Source organism: Microtus oregoni, unplaced genomic scaffold (genome assembly GCF_018167655.1).
Source record: "Microtus oregoni isolate MIOR12 unplaced genomic scaffold, Mior012 000074F_000, whole genome shotgun sequence".
In the NCBI taxonomy this organism is placed as follows: Eukaryota; Metazoa; Chordata; class Mammalia; order Rodentia; family Cricetidae; genus Microtus; species Microtus oregoni.
The window spans coordinates 1,149,994-1,175,396 of record NW_024543987.1 but is presented as its reverse complement, the minus strand read 5'-3'; the positions used below and the strand labels follow the sequence as shown (position 1 = coordinate 1,175,396).

General features: G+C 36.6%; 1 protein-coding gene across 7 annotated transcripts in view; it reads left to right on the top strand.

Annotated features, from left to right (window-relative positions):
• The window catches only part of LOC121441175 (ribosomal protein S6 kinase alpha-3), a 120,596-nt gene that overhangs the window by 53,317 nt on the left and 41,876 nt on the right, over positions 1–25,403 (top strand). For 6 of the 7 annotated variants that reach the window (XM_041642298.1, XM_041642297.1, XM_041642296.1 and 3 more), the window contains 7 exons: positions 4,133–4,249; positions 10,726–10,807; positions 17,487–17,567; positions 18,172–18,251; positions 18,797–18,903; positions 23,971–24,008; positions 24,199–24,341. In XM_041642298.1, the coding sequence (XP_041498232.1) occupies positions 4,133–4,249; positions 10,726–10,807; positions 17,487–17,567; positions 18,172–18,251; positions 18,797–18,903; positions 23,971–24,008; positions 24,199–24,341 (648 nt within the window). The remainder of the gene's footprint in view (positions 1–4,132; positions 4,250–10,725; positions 10,808–17,486; positions 17,568–18,171; positions 18,252–18,796; positions 18,904–23,970; positions 24,009–24,198; positions 24,342–25,403) is intronic. The other variant, XM_041642300.1, reaches the window with a different exon arrangement.

Genomic DNA, 25,403 nt, shown 5'->3' with positions numbered 1-25,403 from the left:
ATCTAGTGATATCCAGCTGGTATTTCAGTATTTATTTATTGGGTGAAAAGATCAAAGAGAGCCTGCATTTTTAGTGGCTTAATTGACATGAGAGGAAAGGAGGGTTGTCATCAACGATGAGAATAGTAAGGGGTATTTATTTTGAGATCCATCCCCTGATTGTAGCCTACACTGTAACTGTATGCCTTGATCCTGCTGAATGCTTGATTCAGGGGCTGTTCTCCTTGCTTATGTTGCATCCTTGTGAAAGTCATCACAATATGTTTCTGCTACAGACTTTAAAACGCAAAAAGATTGTAGCTGAATTGAATCACATCCCACTTACACAAGAAAAAGAAATGATTAAAATGTAGACTATTACAGAATATATAGTTCTTCATGGCCATATGATTTAAGGACATCTTTTCTCCATGAGTCAAGTTTGCAGTCCATTAGTCTTTAAAATACAGCCTGATGACACTGAGTGTGGAGAAGAAAGAGAACTTCTTTTATGTGTATATAATTTATGAACCACTAAGCATCCAAGTAGTGGTTCTGTGATAATCATTTTATTACTAAGGATGTGCTACTGAGGTAACTGAAGCAAGAGACAGACAACTAGTTACAGCCGAGCATACTGGCTTATGCCTATAATTGCTGAATTTAGGAGGCTGGGGCAAAGATATTTACCAGAAGTTTAAGACCAGTTTAAACTCATAGTGATACCCTGTGTCAAAAACAAATACTGCAAAGCCTAGGGGCCTAAGTCTATAGGTTCCTGTTGTAGTTCTTGGGTGGAAAATCAAAAGCACTCACCAGCCTTAGAATAGTGTAACTTTATGGGCCTTGTTTGGAAGTTAGAACTAGAATTGAGTCCTGAGTCTGCAACATGCTGCTATGTTCTTTAGCCCTTCTTAATCTCTTTTAAACTTTAGACTTCAGAGTATTTAAAGCATTTTGCGTTTAAAAGATCTGTTAAGGGGGCTGGAGAGATGGCTCAGTGGTTAAGAGCATTGCCTGCTCTTCCAAAGGTCCTGAGTTCAATTCCCAGCAACCACATGGTGGCTCACAACCATCTGTAATGAGGTCTGGTGCCCTCTTCTGGCCTGCAGACATACACACAGACAGAATATTGTATACATAATAAATAAATAAATATTTAAAAAAAAAAAAGATCTGTTAAATTTCTCATGGTAAATGGAGTTGGGGGGAACACATTAGAATTCTGAAATGCTTGTGTCTGATCTGGGAATTTACTCTGTATATCATCCACCCTCAAAAACATTAATAAAAAGTCAAAGGTTTGTCATGAAACATAAAGATATAAGGTGTAAAAGTACTTAGTGCATATTTGATACAAAATAGATAATAAGTATTTGCTGGATTTTCATCCAAATCTTACTTATCACTCTTCCATCTGCTTTCTTCTTTGGAAAGATTGTTTGATAGTTTGCTTCCTGCTTTTCTTACTGTAACTGCTTAGTCTCATTCAGAGAGAAGTGTGTTCAGGAAGAGGTAACATTTTAGACTCAGCTGATACTTGGTTCTACTCTAATACTGCAATACAGGGTTATCAGGAGAATTAAGGAAATGATGCTTGTGAAATTACAAAATATGTGACAATATTCAGAGAAAATTTTTGTTGTTGTTAAAATTCTGCTGAAATAGTAGTCTAGCCTATGAACAACACAGTACCTCTGCCTTGGAAACTAAGATGGTATATTCCTCTGTGTCTTCTACTGGAGAGTTTTTCATCTTACTGTGCATTTCCAGAAACATTAGGGTATCTTTTTGAGAACTCTCTGTACAGCATAATTCTTGTTTGTTACTTTGTTGGTTGGTTAGACTAGGCTGAGGGTCAGGAGGATCTTGGCCAGCTTGGATTAACAGTGAGACCCTACCTCCAAAAACAAAAGTATTTGTATAACACTTTTAGATTCTTCTACCAGTATTTATGCATCAAGGAAAAAACAGCATTCAAAGACAACAAATTAGAAATGACTGTTTATTTGCTAAATTTTGGGTTTTTGTTGCCATTTTTGTCTATAACATAAAATATTGTCTTGATTTATCTGTTCATCTCAACACAAATAGGTAATTAAAATCCTACGTACACATTATATATTTTCTAGTATCCACTTGGGGCTTTAAAGATCCTTCATTAAGATGAATGTGGTGTTGTATGCCTATAATCCCAGCACTGGAGAAAAGTTGGAGGCCAGCCTCATCTACATAATAAGACACTATCTCAAAATATCCTTTCTTTTTTTTTCCAAAAACAAGTTTTATTTAAATAAGGGTTTAAATACATTACATAACATTAAAACTGTAAGGGAAAAGAAAACCAAAAAACCTATTTATTCCTTCACATGGCACTGGGTAGCTGCTACCACTGAGTTGAAGCATACAGCTAGCCACATGACCAATGGCATCAGTTTGGTATCTGTTCCTTTGTCATAAGTTTAATTGATACGAGGCTGGCCCCACCCTTCAGTTCTTCCAACATCCCTTGCAATATGCCTGGCTAAAAATATTACCCTGGTGGCAAGCCACATGTCCATGACCCCTGGGGAAAGATGGCCATTTCTGAATTCTGCCTACCTGGTCGGACACCAGGGGCTCTTACTAGAGATTCCCTCTAGTGGCATAGCTACTGTGGTGTTACCCATTCTCTTGTTCACCTGGGCTGTTCAAGTGGTGACATTCTCCTAGGGCAGGGGATTCTATAGGGGGAGAGCCAAGGAGCTTCTGGGCAGACATAGCCTATGAACTTGGGGCTCTGGGCTTGGCTGAAACATAGTTATTGCTTTGTTTCAGGCTGGACACTGCCGGGGCTACTGCTTGACCTGTTTAAATGAGGGACTTCCAGACTAGACAGCATGGCTCTTTTCAGTCTATTGCATGAAGGAGTTACACTAGTCCAAGTTAAAAGCGGACCCCAAATGGTTACATTATACAAGCTGTGAGGTTTTTAAACTTGTGACAAGGGACAGGAGGGAAATTCTACTCATTGCAAGGAAATCCTCACTTAAGCTTCAGAGTCACAAGCACTTAAAACCCATGAACCTTCAGCTGATCGTCCTTAGCCAGTCCAATCTCTATTAGGAACTGGCATATGTTCTTGCGCTGGTCACCCTGTAGCTGAATTACTTCTCCATATTCTGGATGCTCAATTACAGTACCATTGCAGGCAAATTTCGTCTTAAACGCCTTCACTAGTTTCTTTTTATCGTAATCATCAGCGATCCCTTGGACAGTGGTAAGGGTCTTCCTACCGTTTCTCTGTCGGGAAGCGAGGGGGCTCGAGGAGGAGGCAGCTGAGTCCTCGTCGGCGGCTCAGTGACTGGGGCCTCAAAATATCCTTTCTTAGCCCAAAGATTTTTCGCTGTTTTATTGTGGAAAACAGTCATCTTTTCCTCCCATGTTTAATCCCTTTATCCAAATGTTAAATCTTTTCTGACTCTGGTTTTCAGAGTTACTAGCCCTTTCTCTCTTTTGAGAATGGGGAGTAACTTAGAGATTTCAAACATAAAGCTTCACCCTACTTCTTTCTGCTCCTCTTCAGTATGCTTTGTTAAACAGTTGTGTTTACTCTAGAACAGTTTTCAGTCCCTCTCCCCAACAAATAGTGCTTTAATATATAGTATTTTTTCCACCTGGTATAGTCACATGCTAGGCACATTATAGTACTCTAATCTGCTATTTTCAGATGTTCTCACACGCTTTTGTTCCCCCTCAAAACTGTTCTAATTATCTCCAAGAGAAAGAATAAAGATTTGGGCATAATTAGTGCTAATATTATATAGAAGCTAATATGGTTTAACATTCTCTAACATTTACCTTGAAAGTATAATTACTTGATGTGTTTTCTAAATTTTTGGGTGGGGGGAGTTTCAAGACAAGGTTTCTCTGTAGCTTTGGAGCCTGTCCTGGAACTAGCACTTGTAGACCAGGCTGGCCTCCAATTCACAGCAATCCACCTGCCTCCCAAGTGCTGGGATTAAAGGCGTGCGCCACCACTGCCCAGCGTTTTCTATTAATTTGATAAGTAGTAAAGAGTAGTTTTGTATATTATAGAGTTTCTAGTATCTTATACTAAGATAGTTTGATTATGGCTAACAATGTGCTTGTCTCTTTTTATTTATTTCAACAGGAAGAAGGCAGTATCAAAGAAATTGCAATCACACATCATGTGAAGGAAGGACATGAAAAGGCAGATCCTTCCCAGTTTGAGCTTTTGAAAGTATTAGGGCAGGGATCATTTGGAAAGGTAAGTCATTGTGTGCTCTCAACCTCTCAACAAAGTTTATAGAAATTCTGTGACTGTAGAAAGTAGAATGCTAATCACACAAAGTTTGGAATAGAGGAAGGCTAGATAATGGATACCAAAATTGAATACATAGAAGGAATAAAATGTAATGTTCTATAGCACAATAGCATGACTATAGATAACAACAATTTATTGCATATATTATTAAGAACTAGAAAAGAAGTTTGAAGCTTCTCAGCACAAGGAAAGTTAACATCTTTGGGGGGCATAGGATCTTACTGTGTAGCCCAGGTAGGCTACACAACCCTCCTTCCTCAGTCTCCTGAGTCCTAGGATTATAGACACATGTACCACCCCACAACTGACTATAAATATTAAATGATATGAAAATACTAATTACTCAGATGTGGTCATTATTCATTACATAAAATTTTCAAATTATCATATTATGCCCTATATATAGTTATATATTCATTAAGATATATGTAGATGGGGCTGGAGAGTTGATTCAGTTATTAAGAATTCTTGCTGTGGGCTAGAGAGATGGCTCAGAGGTTCAGAGCACCGACTGTTTTTTCAGAGGTCCTGAGTTCAAGTTCCAGAAACCATATAATGGTTCACATCCATCATTAAATGAGATCTGGTGCCCTCTTCTGGCAGAAATGTACAGGAACACCATATACATAATAAATATTTTTTATTATTATTATTTTTTTTTGGGGTTTTTCGAGACAGGGTTTCTTTGTGGCTTTGGAGCCTGTCCTGGAACTAGCTCTGTAGACCAGGCTGGTCTCGAACTCACAGAGATCCGCCTGCCTCTGCCTCCCGAGTGCTGGGATTAAAGGCGTGCGCCACCATCGCCCGGCTATAAATATTTTTTTTAAAGAATGTTTGCTGTTCTTTCAAAAGATAAGAGTTTGGTTCCCAGCACCCACATGGGGCAGCTTACACCAGCTGTAACTCCTGGTAGATTCAAGGGTTCTTACATACTCTTCTTGCCTCAGTGGTCACATTCACATCTATAGACACAGGCATAGATATGTGTAAATAAAAAAATTAAATTATAAATAATAAAATACACATGTGTATCCTAAAGAAAGAGATATGCCATAGGTTTAGATTGAAAAGTTACAAGAAGGCTTGGCATAATGTGTATGCCTTTAATCCCAGCACTCAGGAGGCAGAGGCAGGCATATCTCTATGAGTTTGAGGCCAGCCTGATCTACACAGTGAGTTCCTGAACAGCCAGGACTACATAGACTGTCTAAAAAACAAAACAAAAAAGTTACAAGAAAAATAATACAATACCTGATAACACAAGCCTCTAATCCCAGCACTTAAGGGGTGGAGACAGAAGAATCATAGATTTAGAGGCCAGTCTAAGATGCTCTCAAAAAAAAAAAAATAAAATAAAAATAAAGAGGGGCTGGAGTGATGCTTAGTGGTTAAGAGAATGCCTTTTCTTCCGAGCATCTGTAATGAGATCTGGTGCCCTCTTCTGGCCTGCAGGCAGAAAACTATATATAACAAATCCTTTTTTAAAAAAAAGTTAAAAGGAACTGAATACAAGTTTAAATGATCTTCAGATTTAAAAGGAGTTAATGTCTTGGGTTTATAATCCCAGTAATCAGGAGGATAAAACAGGATGATGATTGCCATGAGTTTGACGCCAGCCTAGGCCGACCTAGACTAGAGGAAAGAACTTGTCTCAAAAAAGAGCTGATATTTATAATTCATAGGTGTTTGGAAAGCAAGTATTTTATGAAATGCGACCAGTCTATGTACCAGTAATATTTTCTTTTTTATAATTTTTACTCTTAGTAAGTATAAAAAGAATAGAATTATTCAAAACTACAGTAGAAACCTTAGTAAATTGAATGTTCATACTAATTTTTTTATCTTTAAGACTGTCATTTCTTGTCATGCTGCTGGGGGGTGTATGGATGGGTGTTTGTTTTACTTTGTTTTGTGTCTGTGATGGGGAGGTTAGACTTCGGGCTTCAGAGCATAATAAGCAAGCACAGTATCACTAAGCTGTTTTCCCAGCTCTCATGCTTCTTAAATTATTAAAAATCACAAACCATCCCCTTCATACACTCTCTTCTTTTTGTTGTCATATTGTTGTAATTATTTTAAGACAGTGTCTTTCTCCAGCCAACACTAGCCTCAAACTCCCAACAGTCCTTCTGCTTTCCACTTCTCAAGCTGCTACTACTTGATTTTTCTAGACAGATTTGCAACAAGTAAGATATTCTGAGCTTACATCCAATTTGACAGTGCAGTTTATTCCTTACCACCTTTCTATAAGAAAGCATTGGAAGGTGTCATGCTCTGTAAGCGTCAAAATAGCATCAATGGATAGTTCTTGAATATTTTAATGAGGCTGGTTAGCAGCTCTTTGCCAATGCAGATCATTTATTATGGTTGTTTAACCACTTTTAAATACAGAGCATACTTCTAATCCAAATACAGACTCAATAGCCAGCAAAACATGATGGTTTTAAGTTTAACCCCCCCCCCAAAAAAAAATAAGTCTAAACCCTGGGTCAGCCATACTGAACTCATTTTTTCTACTTATTATCATGTTAGTTAATCTCTTAGAGCTCTGTTCCCCCATTCTAACACGTCATTCAAGATAGGAGTTCCTTAACATCTGATTCTAAACTACAATCATGTACTCCTCACTAATTGATTTCTCCATGTCCCTGTATTAATTGTATCTCACATGCTGCTGACATCACAGATTTATGCTTCCAGTCTAAGTTTTTACTGTGAACTCTTTCTATGGCTATTCCTCACCCCCATTTATGTCTCCAAGGCATTTTATTTTGTGCTTGGTGTGTCTAAGACCAAACTCATAATCCTTCCCACCCCCAAACCTATCCTATTTCAGTTTTTTCTGTCACTATGAATAGCATCCAGTTAAATAAGCAGAAACTGGGGAGCAATTCTTAACATCTTTTTCAGGTCTGTTCCCTCCTCTCCTCTAACCCCCACTGTGTCATATACCACCCCCAGCCAGTATGATCTGTCACCAAATCCTGTTGATTTAGTAAATATTTTTGAAATCATAGCAATCCTATCCTGCATCGCCACTATCTTTTCTTGGTCTATTGAAAAAGTATCTTCCCAATGTATTTTCTTAACCTCAATTATGTACATGAGAAATAGCATGAAGTAGTGTTATATTAACTCCTTAGCTGCCTCCCGTTGTTTTTATCATAAAAACATTTTTTTTAAATTTTTGTTGTTTTGTTTTGTTTTCGAGATAGGGTTTTTCTGTACCTTTGGAACCTGTCCTGGAACTTGTTCTTGTAGACCGGGCTGGTCTTGAACTCACAGAGATCCTTCTGCCTCTGCCTCCAGAGTGCTGAGATTAAAGGCATGCACCATCATCACTGGCCAGCAAAAACAAATTCTTAAAATTGCAGAGGAGCCTCTGAGTTTGACTCCGGAGCCACCTCTAAAACATTAGCTTATGTGTTATCCAACACTGTTTTCTGACCCCATTGGCCTTTTTTTGGTCCTAAGCTTTCTTCAGCTGGTTAGATCTTCTTGTGTCTGTGATCTCAGAGAAGACTTCCCTGCCACCCTACTTGTCACATTCCTTAGTTACACCCTTTAGGAACATTATATACCTCTACTTTATGGCACTCACTACAGTTGTAATTACTCATTTGTAAAATTACGTATTGACTATCTCTCCCACTAGACTAGAGATTCTGTGCATGGTGCCTAACATCTAATTTTGAAAAATATTAATGCTGACCTTATAGGATAGCAGTGAGAATTAAATGATACAAGGCCAAACATATCTGGCATTAACTGTATTGCCTACTCCTCAACAAACCCAAATAGCAGAGTATATTTTTATACATTCGATTTCAAGGGACATAATATTTAAGTTTCAAGCTTTCGAATGCCTCTCCCTTTATTTCTTTAAATGTACTTTAAGTGCTTTACTATAAATAGCAAACATTAAAATAGGGTGTCTTCTTTCTTACTCATCCTTAAAGGCCAGTGTAAGCCAAGAAAACAGGGATGACCTGTCAGAGCCTAGAATAGCTGCGTGGGCAAGTGAGGACTCCTGCTGTTGTCAGGCTCACTGGCAAACAGTTAAAGAATGCCATGAGCAGAGTTCCAGAACTGGGTATATGATCCGGATCTTGTCCCACTGTGACACAAGCAAATTGTTTGACTTCTCTAAGTCCTTACTTAGGCAGCTATAAAACTGGCATTGTATAGTAGGCCTGCCTGCTCAGATCATCATGATGCTGCACCGCAAATGCTTCAGAAAGTACTGTGGAAGTTAAGACATGCTGAAAGTCACTAAGAAGCTGCTTTCAAAGAACTGAAACAAATTTTTCTGTTACAATGGAATGAAGACATTGATAGGGCAATTTCCTAATTTCCTCTACCCAATTAGAATTTATTTCTGTTCATTATAATTATTACTAATAGCTGACTGCCTTTGACATTTGAACAGCAGTCTACCTTAGAACCACACGTATTAAAAGTGATGTTATCCTTCTAGGTCAGCTCCCCATAACTGACTAAAAGAGCTTCTGGGTGGGGCTTAATGCTGGCAATGAGAACACAATTACAGGAGAGCACATCCTGCCTCTGGGGTCCAATGTGAGATGTGGTACTTTTCATTTGATTCCATTACCCATTGTCTTTGTACCATTTCTCAAAACAATAAAATCTGCCTTGCCTGAGAATCAATTGATGAATTATTTTGAGATTTTTTTTGCTAATCACATAGTGTATAAGTCAGATAATTAAAAGCTGACCCTAATTTTTTTTTATTTTATTTGTTGTTTTTTGCTGACTATAAATTTAAATCTTGGGTGTAATTGCTTCTCTTCTCACCCATAGCAGCTCAAGGACACTGCTTTCCATCAGGCATGGTGTCTTACATCTATAATTCCCAGCAGTTGGGAGGCTGAGGCAGGCTGAGTTCCAGGGCAACCTGGTTTATACAGAATAAGACCCAGTCTCAAAAAACAAAATAAAAAAGTGGGGGACTCTGCTTGATTTGAAAGATTATGTAAGAAATAGGTTAAAATATAGGTCCAAAAGTTAGAGAAATGACTGGCTGAATAAGAGCACCAAAGTTCAAATCCAAATCATGTATGTAAAAAGCCAAATGTGGCCCTAGACACCCATGACTTCAGCACTGTGAAGGGCAGAGATAGGAAAGTTGCTAGAGCTTGACTAGCTACCAGAATAGCTCCAAGTTCAGTGAGAGTGAGTCTGTCCCAAAGGAATGAAGTGGAAAGTGATAGAGTAAGACACCCAGCATCCTTCTCTATCAAACACCACACACACACACACACGCACGCACACAAAAATTCAGGTCTGTTTAGCAGGTCTCTTTAAGGCCTGGTGGCAGTGAGTATGATGTAGTGGTAGTGTTTGTTTCAGCCATATTATAGCACAACTGTTAAAGCACATCTTATTTATTTTGCCTAAACCCCACATGCTTTTCAAAATACCCCCAAATATATGAAAATTGAAGATGCTAAATAATAATCCTGGGCCTTGTGGTCTTCATATTTTGATATATATGGTGATTTGCTGGTAAAAAGGTAAAGGCGTAGTCACGTTAAATATTGATGTTTAGGATACATGATTACCAATGCTTTAAATGATTCTCCTCAGCAGTGAGCTAGATGTGTGTATACTTTTCATACACAGAAAAGACCTTCATCTGTGAGTAACTGTGTCAACAGAAGTTTGTCACAAGAAGCCCCAGTGTAAGAATTTTGAAAGAGGTAATTCAGAAGGGCCTTGAGGATTCATAGACAGTTAATGGTAGCTCAGGAAGGGAGGGACATTTTCTTCAGTGTATAGTCACTAGTAATTTGCCCATGCTCCTGTAAGCAACCCTAGTTAAGTTCATTGGGTCACCATTAAAAAGAGACATGACAGTAGAAGGAAAACTAGTTAGAAAGGGGAAAGTGACAAGAAGGTAATGGAGAAGATAAATCAAATTAAAAAAAAAAAACTAACAGAAAACAGATTTGTGGTATGGGACTGGGCCTATTGCTTAGCAGTAGAGTGATTGCCCAGGGTGAATAGAATCCCAGGTTACACCCCAACACTCAGAAAAATTGAGGGACTCAAAAGAATTTTGTTTTGATAAAGCAGAGCCACCATCTCGTGTGGTATGCTGTGAATGTGTGGGGCTGTTTTCTAGGTGCTATATTTATAGTTGAAAGACTTTTTTGTCTTATTCTATATATTACATGCTCCTTTAGAACTGGCAAACCACAAAATGAAAAAAAGAATCAGTCACCTATATTGAAATGTCAATCTATAACTACTGTTTATAACTTTTTTAATAATTGATAATATTTTGGATAAAATGCATTTATAATATGTTAGAATATATTTATATATAATGGGTTCTTACTATAATAAAGGAATTTTGTGATTCTTTGTAATGTTTATTTTCTGTCATTTCAATATAGGTGTTCTTAGTTAAAAAAATCTCAGGCTCTGATGCTAGACAGCTTTATGCCATGAAGGTATTAAAGAAGGCCACACTGAAAGGTAAGTGCTGCTGCTATTTGCCATGTTTATGTAGTCTAAACAAGCTGAAAGGTCTCTGTAGAGCTCATGTGATCCTGAAGCCACTTAGATTCTGAATTGGGTCCTGTTAACAGCTTTAAATTTAGACTGACTTCCAATGACTTTCTTACTAGGCTAAGAATCATATGGCTTGAGAACAGGACTTGCTTAGAAAAGGATTATCAATTCATCTTGGACTTTAGGCAAGTAGATTTTGAGAAGATTAAAACTGGGTTTGAGTCATCTGAAAATTATTTGAATTTTTTGGAAAACATACTAATCACCTAGATGCAAAATAGCATTAATTCTTTAGGATTTTGTCTTCTTGACTTTTGGTCTCCAAAGATGATTCTGAGTCAGTGATTTAAGAAAACATAATGTAGGATTTGGGTCTGATAGGTAAAAAGACATTTAGAAGATCTATACAGAGATGTTTAAATACTTAAATTATCCTTTTATTTAATGACATTTCTTATTTGCCATATCTCTAGATTCTAGATAGTTTAGGCATTGATTCACAATGTCAGCTTTGTTTCCCTTAAATTTACATGTAATTTGAAAAGCATTAAAATATCTAAGAGAATATTTGTATTGATCATTTATTATTTCTGGTCACTCAGTGTGGATATTATCATCATGCCATGAAATTTCACCATGTTCTACAAAAACATCCTCCTTTGCTTTCATTTTCTTGCTCCTTTTCCTGAATACATTTTCTATCCCGTGTAGTCCTTACTTCTGTAGCATTGACACTACTTGATTCTTGCTAGGATTGGTCAACTAAAGTTTTTCAGCACCTTCCTTCTTAGTCCCTTCTTTTTAAAATTTTATACACCTGAATCCTATGTTGTGAAATCACATACATGAAACTCTGACAGTTGGTTCACAAAAGCAAGAGAAGTTTCTTGTTTTCTTATATTTAACAAGATTTATGTTGTATATAATATTTGAAGGAAACTATAAAACTGGAAACTTAAGATACTAAAAATGGAGATAAATATCCAATTCCTTATGAGACAAAGCTGTTGATCCTGTACTTCTTTAGCTTTCAAATTCATTAGCTGAACATCCAGATTCCAGTTGAATTCTTAAAACTTAGCCAAAAAAAAAAACATACCTTAAAGAAAAATGAGACGGGAATAGTTCTGTCTAATGTTAACGCTTGTTTACACAGTGATAATGGAGAAAGCAATGCAAACATAAATCAGTCCAACAAAATGCCAAAATAGATATTAAATTTCACTATATCTGTCACAGGTGTTGAGTACCTACTGTTCTGCCTGCTAAAGCCAGTAAATAGAACAATGGGAAATGAAGTAATGGTTTCTCAAGTTGTTTAGCTACTTGAAAAACAATTAGTCTACTTTTCTCTTAAGTCTTACACCATAACAAACTTCATCCTATCTGAATTTCATAATATTTTAATGTCAAACCTCAGAAGGAGATTTGCAAATTTCAACAAGCAAATCGACAATAAAAATTTGTAGGTGACACAGAGAGAACTCAGTGATTAAGATCAATGGTTATTCTTGAGAATCTGGGTTCTATTCCCACCACCCACCTGGTGGCTCACGAGCAGCTGTAACTCTACTCAGAGGGAATCCAATTCTATTTTCTGGACTCCTCAGCTATTGGTCACACATATGGTACCCAGAAATACATGCAAAATTTTGCTGTGCACATAAATATTTTTTAAAGTTAACATTTTATATATTGTAAAATAGTTTCTCTAGGGAACAGATAAATGTGTGCTTCAAATATTGTATTATTATAAGAAGTTGAGGGACTGAAGAGATGTGTTAGTTTGTAACACTTGCTGGGAAAGTGTAAGGAGCCAAGTTGGGATCCTACCACCCCCACAAAAGCCCAGTGTAGCCACATATATGCCTGTAAGCACAGCACTCTCTAGGGCAGAGACAGAAGGATATCTGGAGTTAGCTAACTCTAGGTTTACTGAGAGATCCTGTCTCAAGGCATTAAGGTAGGGGAATGGTAGGACACCTGACATCCTCCTTTGGCCTACAAACACACATAAGCACACACACACAATCACACATAAGCACACACACATGCACACACATACACATGTATATACATACAACACATACATTTATCACATATACACACTGTCACACAGAAAAACATTATATATATATGGAGTTGTCTCTAGGGTGCTTTGACCTCTGCAATAATTATTAGTAATAACAGTTTATTAAGCATATTAAATGCTTATTAACTAAGAATCTATAGTTAATGAAGAAGAAGAGAAATCTCTTCCTTGCCATAGAATTCCAATGAATGTAAAAATAGTGGTGTGCCAGTAGGAGTTAATAAGACATACTTTTACAACCTTATGTAAAGGACTTTGAATAAAGCTTATTTAGGAAGATAAATCTTTTGAGTGGGGACTGGAGAGATGATTCAGTGGTTAATTGCACTGGCTGCTCTTCAGAGGACCCAGGTTCAGTTCCCAGTATCTACATGGTGGCTCACAACCATCTACAACTCCAGTCCCAGAGGCTCTACTGCCCTCTTCTGGCCTTTGTGGCCACTAATCACATGCAAGTGATGCATAAATATACATGCAGGCAGAAAAAAAAAACAATAAAATAATAATTTTTAAAAATCTTTGAGGAAATGATTATTGCTTAAACAAAAATACATATTAAATAATATGCATTTTAAGAAAAATGCATACTAACCAATACTGAGTCATTTCATGTAATGGCAGCATCATTGAAAAGCAGTTTTGCATTAAGTACAAAGTTGTCATTAATGCTGCTGAATTAGCCTCAGAAAATAGCCTTACAAAATGAGTTCCTACTCTTGAAAATATTCACAGAAACATTGACATATGAAAAAATTCATAGCTGTTGAAAAAGGAATGCTGGGAAAAATTATGGTATTATAATTAGTATAAAATATGATTAAATAAAATGTTGTTGAGCACTTGCTGCTTTTCAGAGGGTCCAGGTTCAATTCCCCGTATCCATAAGGCAGCTCGTAACTGTCTAAGTGTAGTTCCAGAGAATCCAAAAGGAGCTACATGGATGTGGTAACAGGCATACATGCAGGCAAACCACTCATACACATGAAATGAAAATTAATGTTTTACATATGATTATGGAAATTAGTAAAAACATAAATAAAATTATAACACATTGGGCTATCACAAGTATGTAAAATTATATAGATATAAGCTATGGAAGGAAATTCTAGAATGTGTGTGTAAACATCAGAGTTATAGAATTGTAGACTTCTAGATAATTTTGGATGTGTTCTTAAATATGTACCTTATTTTTATGAAATTTTTGTTATATAAGACAGTTATACTCGACTCCATCTCCCTGCCTATCCTAATTCTTGACCCTTCCAGAGTTGCTGACTTGCTGCTTCTCACATTTACTTTCACAGTCCATGTTTATCTTTGCAATTCTTTGATTGTTTTCATTTGGAGCTCTAATCTGTTTACTTCACAACATGGATGATTTTAGGATTTAGTTCCTTTATACTGCCACCTATACAGTTTTCATGTCCACATCTTCCCAGCAATGTTCTCATTATTTGTGCTTTAAAAATTGATCGTAACTGAATGAAATAGTCCAGTGGGACTTGTATCCTTTATATCTTTGCTCTATTTCCTTTTTCTGGTTTCTTTACCTCAGTATACCTTCTAGTTTGGGTTATATGTATTTCCTAGTAGCTACTACAGAAAAGACAACTGAATGGTAAAATTTGTGTCATGTAGCATGTCTGAAAGTATATTCTGCCCCTTTACTGAATTTATAACTTGATCGGGTTTACAATTCTAGGTCACAAATAAGTTTCCCTCAGATATTTGAAAGTACAGTTTCCATTGTCTTCTTGTTTCCCGTGTTCCAATGACGAAGGTTATTTCCATTCTGATTGCCAGTCCTTTGTGTGTTAGCAACTTTTCCTTTCCGGAAGTCTATAGATAAAATCTTCTTTATCTTTGTGTCCTGAAATTTATGAAGCAATATCTTTGAATGCATGATATAAATTTTCATCATACCAAATATGGGGTGGTTCCTTTCAGTCTAGGGACTCATATTTTCAAGTTTTGTGAAAGTTTTTTGTCATGTGTTCTCTATTTCATAAAACCTAGTTTTGAGTATGTTGTGCTTTCTGGATGATTCCCTAAATTTTATTATATTTGCCCTTTCTTGTTTTTTGTTTTGTTTTGTTTTTATTTTTGTCTCATGTTTTCTAGGAAATTTCAAACAAAACTTATGGTAATAATTTATTCAAAACACAAAATTAATGATGTTGGTAATTCAGACATGCCAAAACAAAGTCATAAAGAGCTTATTTTAAGTGAAAAGCTAAAATTTCAGTAAGATGTTTTGGGAGGGAAAAAAGTGACTGAGAATGAGAACACTTTTAAAGAACTTTTTTTTTATTATTGAGAAAAGGAAAAAAAAACAAGTTTCCGCCTCCTCCCAGCCTCCCATTTCCCTCCCCCTCCTCCCACCTTTCTCCCCCTCCTCCCACCCTTCTCCCCCTCCCCCCACTCCTCTCAGGGAACCCTGACTGCTCAAAGAAATTTTATTATTTATTTTTATCTATTTCTTACTGTGTGTGATGTGTAAATTATATTTTATCATAGGTATGTATCTGCAGGTTTGGTATTTGGGTGGTTTTAGGTGTCCATGAAGAGTCCTAAAACATACCCCTTGCAAATAAGAGCTTGCTACTGCCATTTTTCTATTAGTTTCACTTTAGTGGGGTTTTAGAAATAATTAGCAGAATACCCATGTTTACCCAGAAGTCTTTCCAAATCAAAGTTCCTACTAATACCCTGAGTGGGGTCAACTAGAAGTTAATGACATTAGATTAAATAAATGGTGAATTTTGTCCTGCTATGGTGGTCTGTCAGCCAAAAAAAAAAGACTTTATGCATCAATGCATCCTTATATAAAACAATTTTCTATATATAGTCTTGGAGACACAAACAGCATTCCTTCTTATTCCTTCTCATATTCAGAGAATGACTTACTAGAGTTTGTTCTCTTCATCCACCATGGGTCCTAGTGATCAAAGTCAGGTCATCAAGCTTAGTAGTAAGTACCATTGCCCACTGAGCCATCTCTCACTGGGGTTTGTTTCCCAGAGGTCTTTTTCTATGTTTTAAATATCTGTGGTTCTCTTGAATTAATAGTAAAACCAACTCAAGTTTCCCCGCACACACGCACCCCATCTTTCTTCGACCTAATCACTAACAGAAACTTTGAACTTTTTTGTTGTTGTTTTGGTTCAGTTTGGCTTTTTGAGACAGAGTCTACTGAAACCCAGGCTGGTCTCAAGCTAACTACATAGCTGAGAATAACTTTGAACATCTAATGCTCCTGCCTGCACCGCCAACATGCTGTGATTACAAACACATGCTACTACACCTGGCTTAGACACATGCCACTACACCCGGCTTTAAGAATGTTTTCTGATCATTTACTTAGTTCTTGTCCCCACTGTATTCAAGCCTTTGAGTTTACTCTAGCTCTAGTGCCTAGGCTTTACTCAGGAAATGTTTGTTTCTAGAAAGGTGTTTTGCCACAAACCCAAATTCTTCCCAGTATTTTAATTTGTTGTGAATCTGGATCCTCCATATACCATGTCCCCTATAGTGAACCTTTGTTTCTACACTGATACGGCTCCTCCTAAGTCATCATTTATGCTTCCATGTCTGTTCAGGTGTTGGTACTCCATACTTGGTCTTTTGTAGAACCTGCCTTTCCCATCCAACTGGGCAATCCAAGTAGAAGAGTCTTAGAGCTTATATCCTAACCCTGCTCCTTCTTCTAGACTTCTAGTCTTTCTCTATAAGTAAAACTGATCTTGCCTTTCTCTGACTCCAGTAATACTTAACACTGGTAATAAACTGCCCATTAGACATATTCACACTACTGCCTTTTGGTATAATAACAATAGTCCATTATTTGAATACTTCATACACACAGGCTTTAGGTATTAACGTTTATCCAGGTAATCACAATTACATCAAAGGTACAATTTTATACCTGAAAGGTAGCTGAGATTCTAGAATCCCAGAGAGTTTAAATAAGTAACTTACTCATGATTATACAAATTAGAATCAATATCTTTTAATTTAAAAAAAAACAAAGCAAAACTAAACCTTTGGCTCTTTCAGCTGTACATTTCCAATCTACCCCTCCTCTTTTCTCCCTCCCTCAAAGACCACTTTGGCTTGGGATATATCTATCCTTTACCAAGTCTGCCACATTTTATAGATACTTTGTGAACATTTGTTGAGGTGATGGGGTTAGTAAAAGTATTAAAACCTATTTCAGGTTATTGTTTTAATATTTCATGAAATGTCTTGTCTTTTAAAAAACTCACATGCTTTTTACCATTTTCCACAACTTCAACTAAAATGCTTCTAGACCCAATACTAATATATTTTTAACTTGGAGCTTAAGGTTTATAAATATACATAGTTGGCTTTTGATTAGGTAATGTAGCAAAAGTTATTTTTCTAGATTTTAAAAACTCAGCATCAATAAAAAAATTGTATTTTATGCACATCAGCAAAATTTAACTTAAAATGCAATCTAAAAAGAATTTCTTTTAATATTACCTTTGAAAATACTTGCATTGTATCATATGTGCACTCACTCCTTTATAGTTCGAGACCGTGTTCGGACAAAAATGGAGCGTGATATCTTGGTAGAAGTCAATCATCCTTTCATTGTCAAATTGCATTATGGTAAGTTTTGAACCACCTCTCACCTTATCCCTTCACCTCTATTCCCTCTCCCCCAGAGTATATTCAGATACACTAAAATATATAGAGATATATAACACTGCACCACCACTTTATAGTATTTATGTGTTAGCGCAAACTGAAGGTGAGGAAGAGGCCCAATATCAGCATCCTAAAACTTCTATCACCTACCTTTCTTTTTCTCTGGAAGTCAAGTGCTATTTCTCAATGTTAAAGTTTTTTAAAATCCTTGTACTATGTCATTAAATCTAATGAACCCACCTCTGTGGCATAGTTTTGTATGATAGCTCATGGTTAAAGATATCTTTCTGGTGTGAGTTTTTCTTACTGATCACATTTAGAATGGTAGCATTCTTGAGGGAAGTCTTGCCTGTAGAAAATTTTGTTCCCTGATAGGACACACTATATTTGACATTTCCTCATTGAAACTAAGAGAATCAATGTTTTCTTCTATGTAGAAATAAGTTTAGATTTCTGTTATCACTTATTTGCTAAAAATAATATTCATTTATGAATGAATTGATTTAATATAAGCCTAAAAAGTAAACTACAATGGTTTAAACAGAAATTTTGTTTCCTCATTCAGCTTTTCAAACTGAAGGGAAGTTGTATCTTATTTTGGATTTTCTCAGGGGAGGAGATTTGTTTACACGTTTATCCAAAGAGGTATATAATTAACATCTATTTTTAATTTATTTCTACTGATCCTATTTCAAGTAAAACTTTGTTATTTCAATGTTGCATGTATTCATACTCTCTTATAACATAAAATTCTTTCATTCAAGAAACTGAGTCAAAAAAATTATTTTCCTATCTTTTGACTATACTTAAAGCAGCACTTTACATGGAGGATTTGTCTTAACCCCGATACTGTTGTAGTCTTTTTTTTTTTTCAGAATTGATAATGTTTCAATAAACATCCTTAATAATTGGTACTATCAATTCAGCATTTATTCTCAAGATTATTTTCATTTCTAAAATGTTAATATGCTAAACAATCATTGCTGCAACAAAGCATAATTACCATTTAGCAAGTGATTATACTTAACTGATTAGGCCATTTTGCAAATTTCTTTCACAAGTAAATTGTAACTAAATCTATATCTGATTAACATATTTACAAATTGAATATTTAAAGTCTTACATAGAGCCTCACATAAAAATCGTAGACATAAGAAGAAAATAAATTTGGGAATATTATTTTGTTTTAGGTGATGTTCACAGAAGAAGATGTCAAATTCTACTTGGCTGAACTTGCACTTGCTTTAGATCATCTGCATAGCCTGGGAATAATCTATAGAGACTTAAAACCAGAAAAGTAAGGAGCCGTGCTATTATATTGAATTTAGTATGATCCAGCTGTATAGGGGTCATAAAATACAATGACTTCACAGATCTCCATCCACAGCACTTCATTATAGTACTGTGCTTCACGTCTGCAAACACTAGATGATCTTAAGCTTGTAAAATCTTTGTTAAACAACACTGTTAACCTATTTTCTTTTTTTTTTTTTTTTGGTTTTTCGAGACAAGGTTTCTCTGTGGTTTTGGAGCCTGTCCTGGAACTAGCTCTTGTAGACCAGGCTGGTCTCGAACTCACAGAGATCCGCCTGCCTCTGCCTCCCAAGTACTGGGATTAAAGGCGTGCGCCACCACCGCCCGGCTAATCTATTTTCATTTACTTTGAGATTTACTTTCACTTTCATTCTTTTGAGACAGGGTCTTTCTATGTATCCCTGTCTGTCCTGGAACTAGCTCTATAGGCCAGGCTGGCCTCAAACTCACAGAGATCCGCCTGCCTCTGCCTCCCAAGTGCTGGGAATAAAGGCGTGCACCACAACTTCCCTGGCAAAAGAGAGAACTTTAATCATTTCACATATATTTACAAATCTTTTCATTTAAAATGTATTTACATTGTTTTAATCCACACGTATTTTTTTTTTGTCTGATTGGGTCAACTAATCTTTTGTGTTTTCTCCAAAGACTTATTGGTTGAAGAGTTTTTCCCAATCGCATGATAATATTTTTCTCCTAATTATACTGTTTCTTCTTTTTTTACTTAGCTCTGTGAAGAATGGTATAGAGCTAACCCTTTCTCCAAAATACCATTTATTGGAAATATCTTTTTTGTTTGTTTTTTAGATACAGGATTTCTCTGTGAAACAGTCCTATTTTGGCTGTCCTAGAACTCACGATGTAAACCAGTCTGGCCTCAAACTCACAGAGATCCACCTGCCTCTGCTTCCCTCCCAAGTGCTGGGATTAAAGGCATGTGCCAACAACACTGGGCTTGAAATATCTTTTTTGCCATCCACAGTGAAGCATACCTTTATCCCCAGCACTTGGTAGACATAGCTAGGTGGATCTTTGAGGCCACCCTGGTATACATAGCAACCTCGAGGACAGGTAGGACTACATAGAGAGACCCTATCACAAAAAAACAGAAAGAAAGAAAATTTACTCTTGAAATTTCTAATTTTAAATGTTACAAGCAAATTTTCCACAGCTCTTATATTGGCACTCATCAATAAACTGATATTATTTTATATATATATATATATTATTATATATTTTGTATAATTTGCTCTATAAAGAATATTTTTAAATTTTTTTTTAAAAACTTTTTATTTATTTAACTTTATTATGTTCGTTGGTGTGAAGGTGTCAGATCTCATGGAACTGCATTTTCAGACAGTTGTGAGCTGCCATGTGGGTGCTGGGAATCGAACCCGGGTCCTCTGGAAGAGCAGTCAGTGCTCTTAACCGCTGAGCCATCTCTCCAGCCCCTATTTTTAAAATTTTTAAACAGCTTTATTGAGGTGAGATCCACATGTCTGTAGTAAACCTACTACACAGAAAGCTAGGGTGAGAACATCACTTGAGTTCATGACCTGCCTGTGCAACATAGCCAGAACCCATTTCAAAAAACAAAGCATGTTTGGCTGGGAATTTGGCTCAGGAGTTAAAAGCACTTACTGCTCTTCATGAGAACCCAGGTTTGATTCTCAGCACCTACATGGAGGCTCACAATCATCTGTAACTCCAGTCTCAGAGTATCCAGTGGCCTCTTCTAGTCTCCATAACCAATAGGCATGTACATGGTGCACATACATACATGTAGGCAAAATATCCATATACAGAAAATAAATCAAAAATTAAAAACATAAAATTCGGGGGCTGGAGAGATGGCTCAGAGGTTAAGAGCACTGACTGTTCTTCCAAAGGTCCTGAGTTCAATTCCCAGCAACCATATGGTGGCTCACAGCCATCTGTAATGGGGTCTGGTGCCCTCTTCTGCCTGCAGACATACATGGAAGGAATGCTGTATACATAATAAATAAATAAATATTTTAAAACATAAAATTCGTTGCTTCTTAGTATATAAAGCAATAACCATTACTAATTTTCTTACTCTTTGGCCTTTGGCCTTTGGGGTTTTGTTTTTAACAGTCTTACATAGTCCAGGCTAGCCTTGGACTGACTGACTATGTAGCCAGAACTGGGCCTGAACTCTTAAGCCTCCTGCCTCCACTTCCTAAGTGTTCTGAGTGTGGTTCTATGCCACCACACCTGAATTTTAACTGAGTATTTTAAATACTACTTACTTGAAGTTGATAAAGGATGTGCTCGTATGAAAGCCTGTAAAGGGATCATTTAGAAACTATCATGCTTCTTACATTTTATATATATTTTTCATGTAGTTTGGCTTTTAATTCACAAAGATTATTGAGATATGCTTGCCTCTGCCTCCCAAATGCTGAGATTAAAGACTTAAGTCACTATTCCCATCAGCTTTCTAGGTTCTTTTAAATTAAAATTGTTATAATAAAATATTTATAGTATTCATTAATAGCTGAGAACATTAGTTGAATATTTCTTTCAAAGGCAAATATGAGCATTTTTTTATTTTAGAAATTTGCTTGTTTTATATACTAATGACAAAAAAATCTTTTTAAAAAATATATTTGATCTGGAAAGTATAAGTGATACATTGTTTTAAATCCAGATTTTCTCTTTATAACTCTCAGAATTACTAAGAATAACTTGAAGATTGAGATTTGTCTTGTTTTTAGAATTGTCTTCTATTTATTAAATAGAAAGGGCCATATTTCCACCATCCAATTAGTGTCTTTGTTTATTTAGTAAGTAAGTGTGTGTGTGTGTGTGTGTGTGTGTGTGTATGTGTGTAAATGCATGTTCTTCGGCACTTGTATAGAGATCAGAAGACAACTGCATGTAGGACTCAGTTCTTTCTTTCCACTGTAGGTTCCAGGCATCAAACTTAGACCATCATCAGGCTTGCATAGCAAGCACTTTCACCCACTGAGTTATCTCTCTGACCCTTATTAGTGTCTTTTATGTCCCCTAAATATACTGGACTGCTTCATAAATAAATATATTTAAGAGTAATTTTTCCTAGTAAGTAGCTTGATATGAAAGTGACTTGAAAAATATGTCCCTTGTAAATTATTCTTAGTGCTAAACTCCAGTGTAAAATTATGTTTGTATTGCTATATTAAGAAAGCTGGTGACTAACTTGAACAGGAGAAAGCCCAAGAGGCCTGCCTCATCCCTGCACAAAGAACTACAGGAAACTAAGGAATCCTGAGAAGAGGAGAAATAGTCTTATCTAGGAAATAGTACACCAATTGATTATCCAAAGCCAAATGATATGCTCTGAAAATATGTATACGAGTAACATTATACAGACTGAAGAGGTTATATTAGGAATATATGCATATATAAATATATGCATGCAGTAAAAATTAACGAAAAGCTGGCAGTGGTTGTACATGCCTTTAATCCCAGCACTTAAGAGTCAGAGGCAAGCAGATCTCTGTGAGTTCGAGGCCAGCCTGGTCTACAAAGTGAGTTCTAGGGCAGCCAGAGCTATACAGTGAAACCCTTGGAAACCCAAAAATAAAATAAAATGAAGTAAATGAGAAAAAAGAGGTCATGAGTTTGAAAGACAGGTATATGAGAGGTTTGGGGGTAGGGAGCAAAGGCAAGGGGGAAATGATGTAATTATAGTCTCAAAAATAAAAGGAATAATTAAAAAGTTAATTTTTCTGTCCAAGTTTGATTTCCTTTTAGTTCATATTAAAAGTAAGGAAATGCCTATATTATAGGATAGCTTATTATTTGAGTTTTCAAGTTAGTATACTAGCATGCCTTCCCAAAATACAAGTATGGGTTTATAGCTTAGTATTTAGTCCTTCCTGTGGCTCCATACTTTGCCATTACCCCCCACAAAAGTTAACTGCTCAAAGATGGAGAGACTCACAGCCAAACATTAGGCATAGTATAAGAGGACAAGTAAGGATTGTAGGAGCCAGGGGTCCAAGACACCACAAGAAAATGGCCCACAGAATCAATGAACCTGGGCTTATAGGGGCTCACAGAGACTGAACTAACAATCTGGGAGCCTGTATGGGTCTGACCTATGTCCTCTGCATACATGTTATGGTTGTGTAGTATAGTGTTCTTGGGGGACTCCTAACAGTGGGAGTTGTGGTGTCTCTGACTTTTGTCAGCTTTTGGAAACCTTTTCTTCCTACTGGCTTGCCTCATCCAGCCTTAATATAAGGGTATGTGCCTAGTTCTATTGTAGCTTGTTAGGCTGTGTTCAGTTGATATCCCTGGGAGGTCTGCCCTTTACTGAAGGAAAGAAGGAAGAGTGGATCTAGGGGAGAGGGACGTTGGGGGAAGGACTGGAAGGAGAGGAGAGAGGGAGGAGAAATTGTGGTTGGGATGTCATATTTGGGAGAAAGAAGGAAGAAAGGACCCCCCCCAAAAAAATGGTCTGTCCAAACTACATACTTAGGTGATCTTTTTCAGATGTTCCTCATGATGACCCAAATAACTCAATAAATACCCATATATTCTCTTCCTCTGTGCCTTTATACATCCGTTTTACTAAAGAAGCAAGGATTATTAGGAATGCCTTTTTAAACCCTCTATAGACTGACTTCATTCAACAAATATTTTTAGAATTTTTTAATATTTCTCTTTTATTTTGAGGTTATAATAATTACCCAGAGGAGCCAGGTAGAATAGTGTACTCTTACAATCCCAGGGAAGACTGAAGCAGAAGGAAAGCCTTGAGTTCAGGTGTGATCCTGTCTCAGAAAGAAAGAATTTAGATTGAAGATTTACTTCATATGTTTAGTATGCATGGACAAGGAGATTTAGACAGGTCACCTCAATAGAAGAGCATTAGAGAAAGCACCATGGAAAAGGATAGCCTCTTCAGCTGTTACTCATGGCTTAAAGTAACTCTTTAGAGTAAGTGTGGTCAGCTGATGGTTGAGTAGTTTCAGTTTCAGCTTCTGTATGTCTCAGTGTAGAGTACTTTAAAGACATTTTCTGACTTTTTTTTTTTCAGCATACTTCTTGATGAAGAAGGTCACATCAAGTTAACTGGTAAAAGTCCTCATTTTATTAAAATATTCTTTCTTATATTTCTTTTAAGGTTGATTATGATTTAAAAAATTAAGCAGTTAACTTAAAATTTTAGGCTAATATTCCTAATTATAAATAAGTATTAGAATTCAGAGTTAAAATTTATGTAAAATACTTCAGATATTTATTAATTCAGTATTTATTTTGGCAGATTTTGGCCTAAGTAAGGAGTCTATTGACCATGAAAAGAAGGCTTATTCTTTTTGTGGAACTGTGGAATATATGGCTCCAGAAGTAGTCAACCGGAGAGGTCATACTCAGAGTGCTGACTGGTGGTCTTTCGGTGTGTTGATGGTAAGGCTTGACTTTTTAGGGGTGGAAGTTCTTTTGTTTTTCAAGTGAGAGTTAGCAGGGCATATTATGAGGGAAAAGCTAGTGCTTTGATTTTCAATATTTTCTATTATTAATACTAAATAACCAAATAAAATGATTGCCTGAAAGGTAGGATTAGAGAACCTACTGGTTGCTTCTATCTCATCCTAATTTGAAAAGGCCAAATATATTTCCTTTGATTTTTCTATAGTATATGTTCAACTTGCAACCCATGAGCTGCTTGTACCCTAAAATATATGTGAATACAGCCCAATGCAAAATCTAAATCATTAGGAGAGTGGGAGTTTGGAGGTGTCATTTGTTAACTTGATTTGGCAGTTCTCAAGCATGAACTTTATAAATAACAACTTTGTGTTAGAAAAGCCCAAAAGCATTAATAATGTTTATTCTTTGCAAAAGCCTCTTAGATAAATCTGTTGGCAATAACCCTTTAAAAAACAGCCGGGTGGTGGTGGCACACGCCTGTAATCCCAGCACTCAGGAGGCAGAGGCAGGCGGATCTCTGTGAGTTCGAGGCCAGCCTGGTCTACAAAGGGAGTCCCAGGACAGGCTCCAAAGCTACAGAAAAACCCTGTCTCGAAAAACCAAAAAAAAAAAAAAAAAAGAAAAGAAAAGAAATAACCCTTTAAAAAGCTTAATAGGGCTGAGCGGTGGCCTTTAATCCCAGCACTCGGGAGACAGAGGCAGGCAGATCTTTGTGAGTTTGAGGCCAGCCTGGTCTACAAGAGCTAGTTCCAGGATAAACTCCAAAGCTATAGAGAAACCCTGTCTCGAGGGGAAAAAAAAAGCTTAATAGGAAATTGGCAGTCTGTTAGACTAGTCACATATTTACACTTTAAAAATGCCATTTAAGCCGGGCGGTGGTGGCGCACGCCTTTAATCCCAGCACTCGGGAGGCAGAGGCAGGCGGATCTCTGTGAGTTCGAGACCAGCCTGGTCTACAAGAGCTAGTTCCAGGAGAGGCTCCAAAACCACAGAGAAACCCTGTCTCGAAAAACCAAAAAAAAAAAAAAAAAAAAAAAA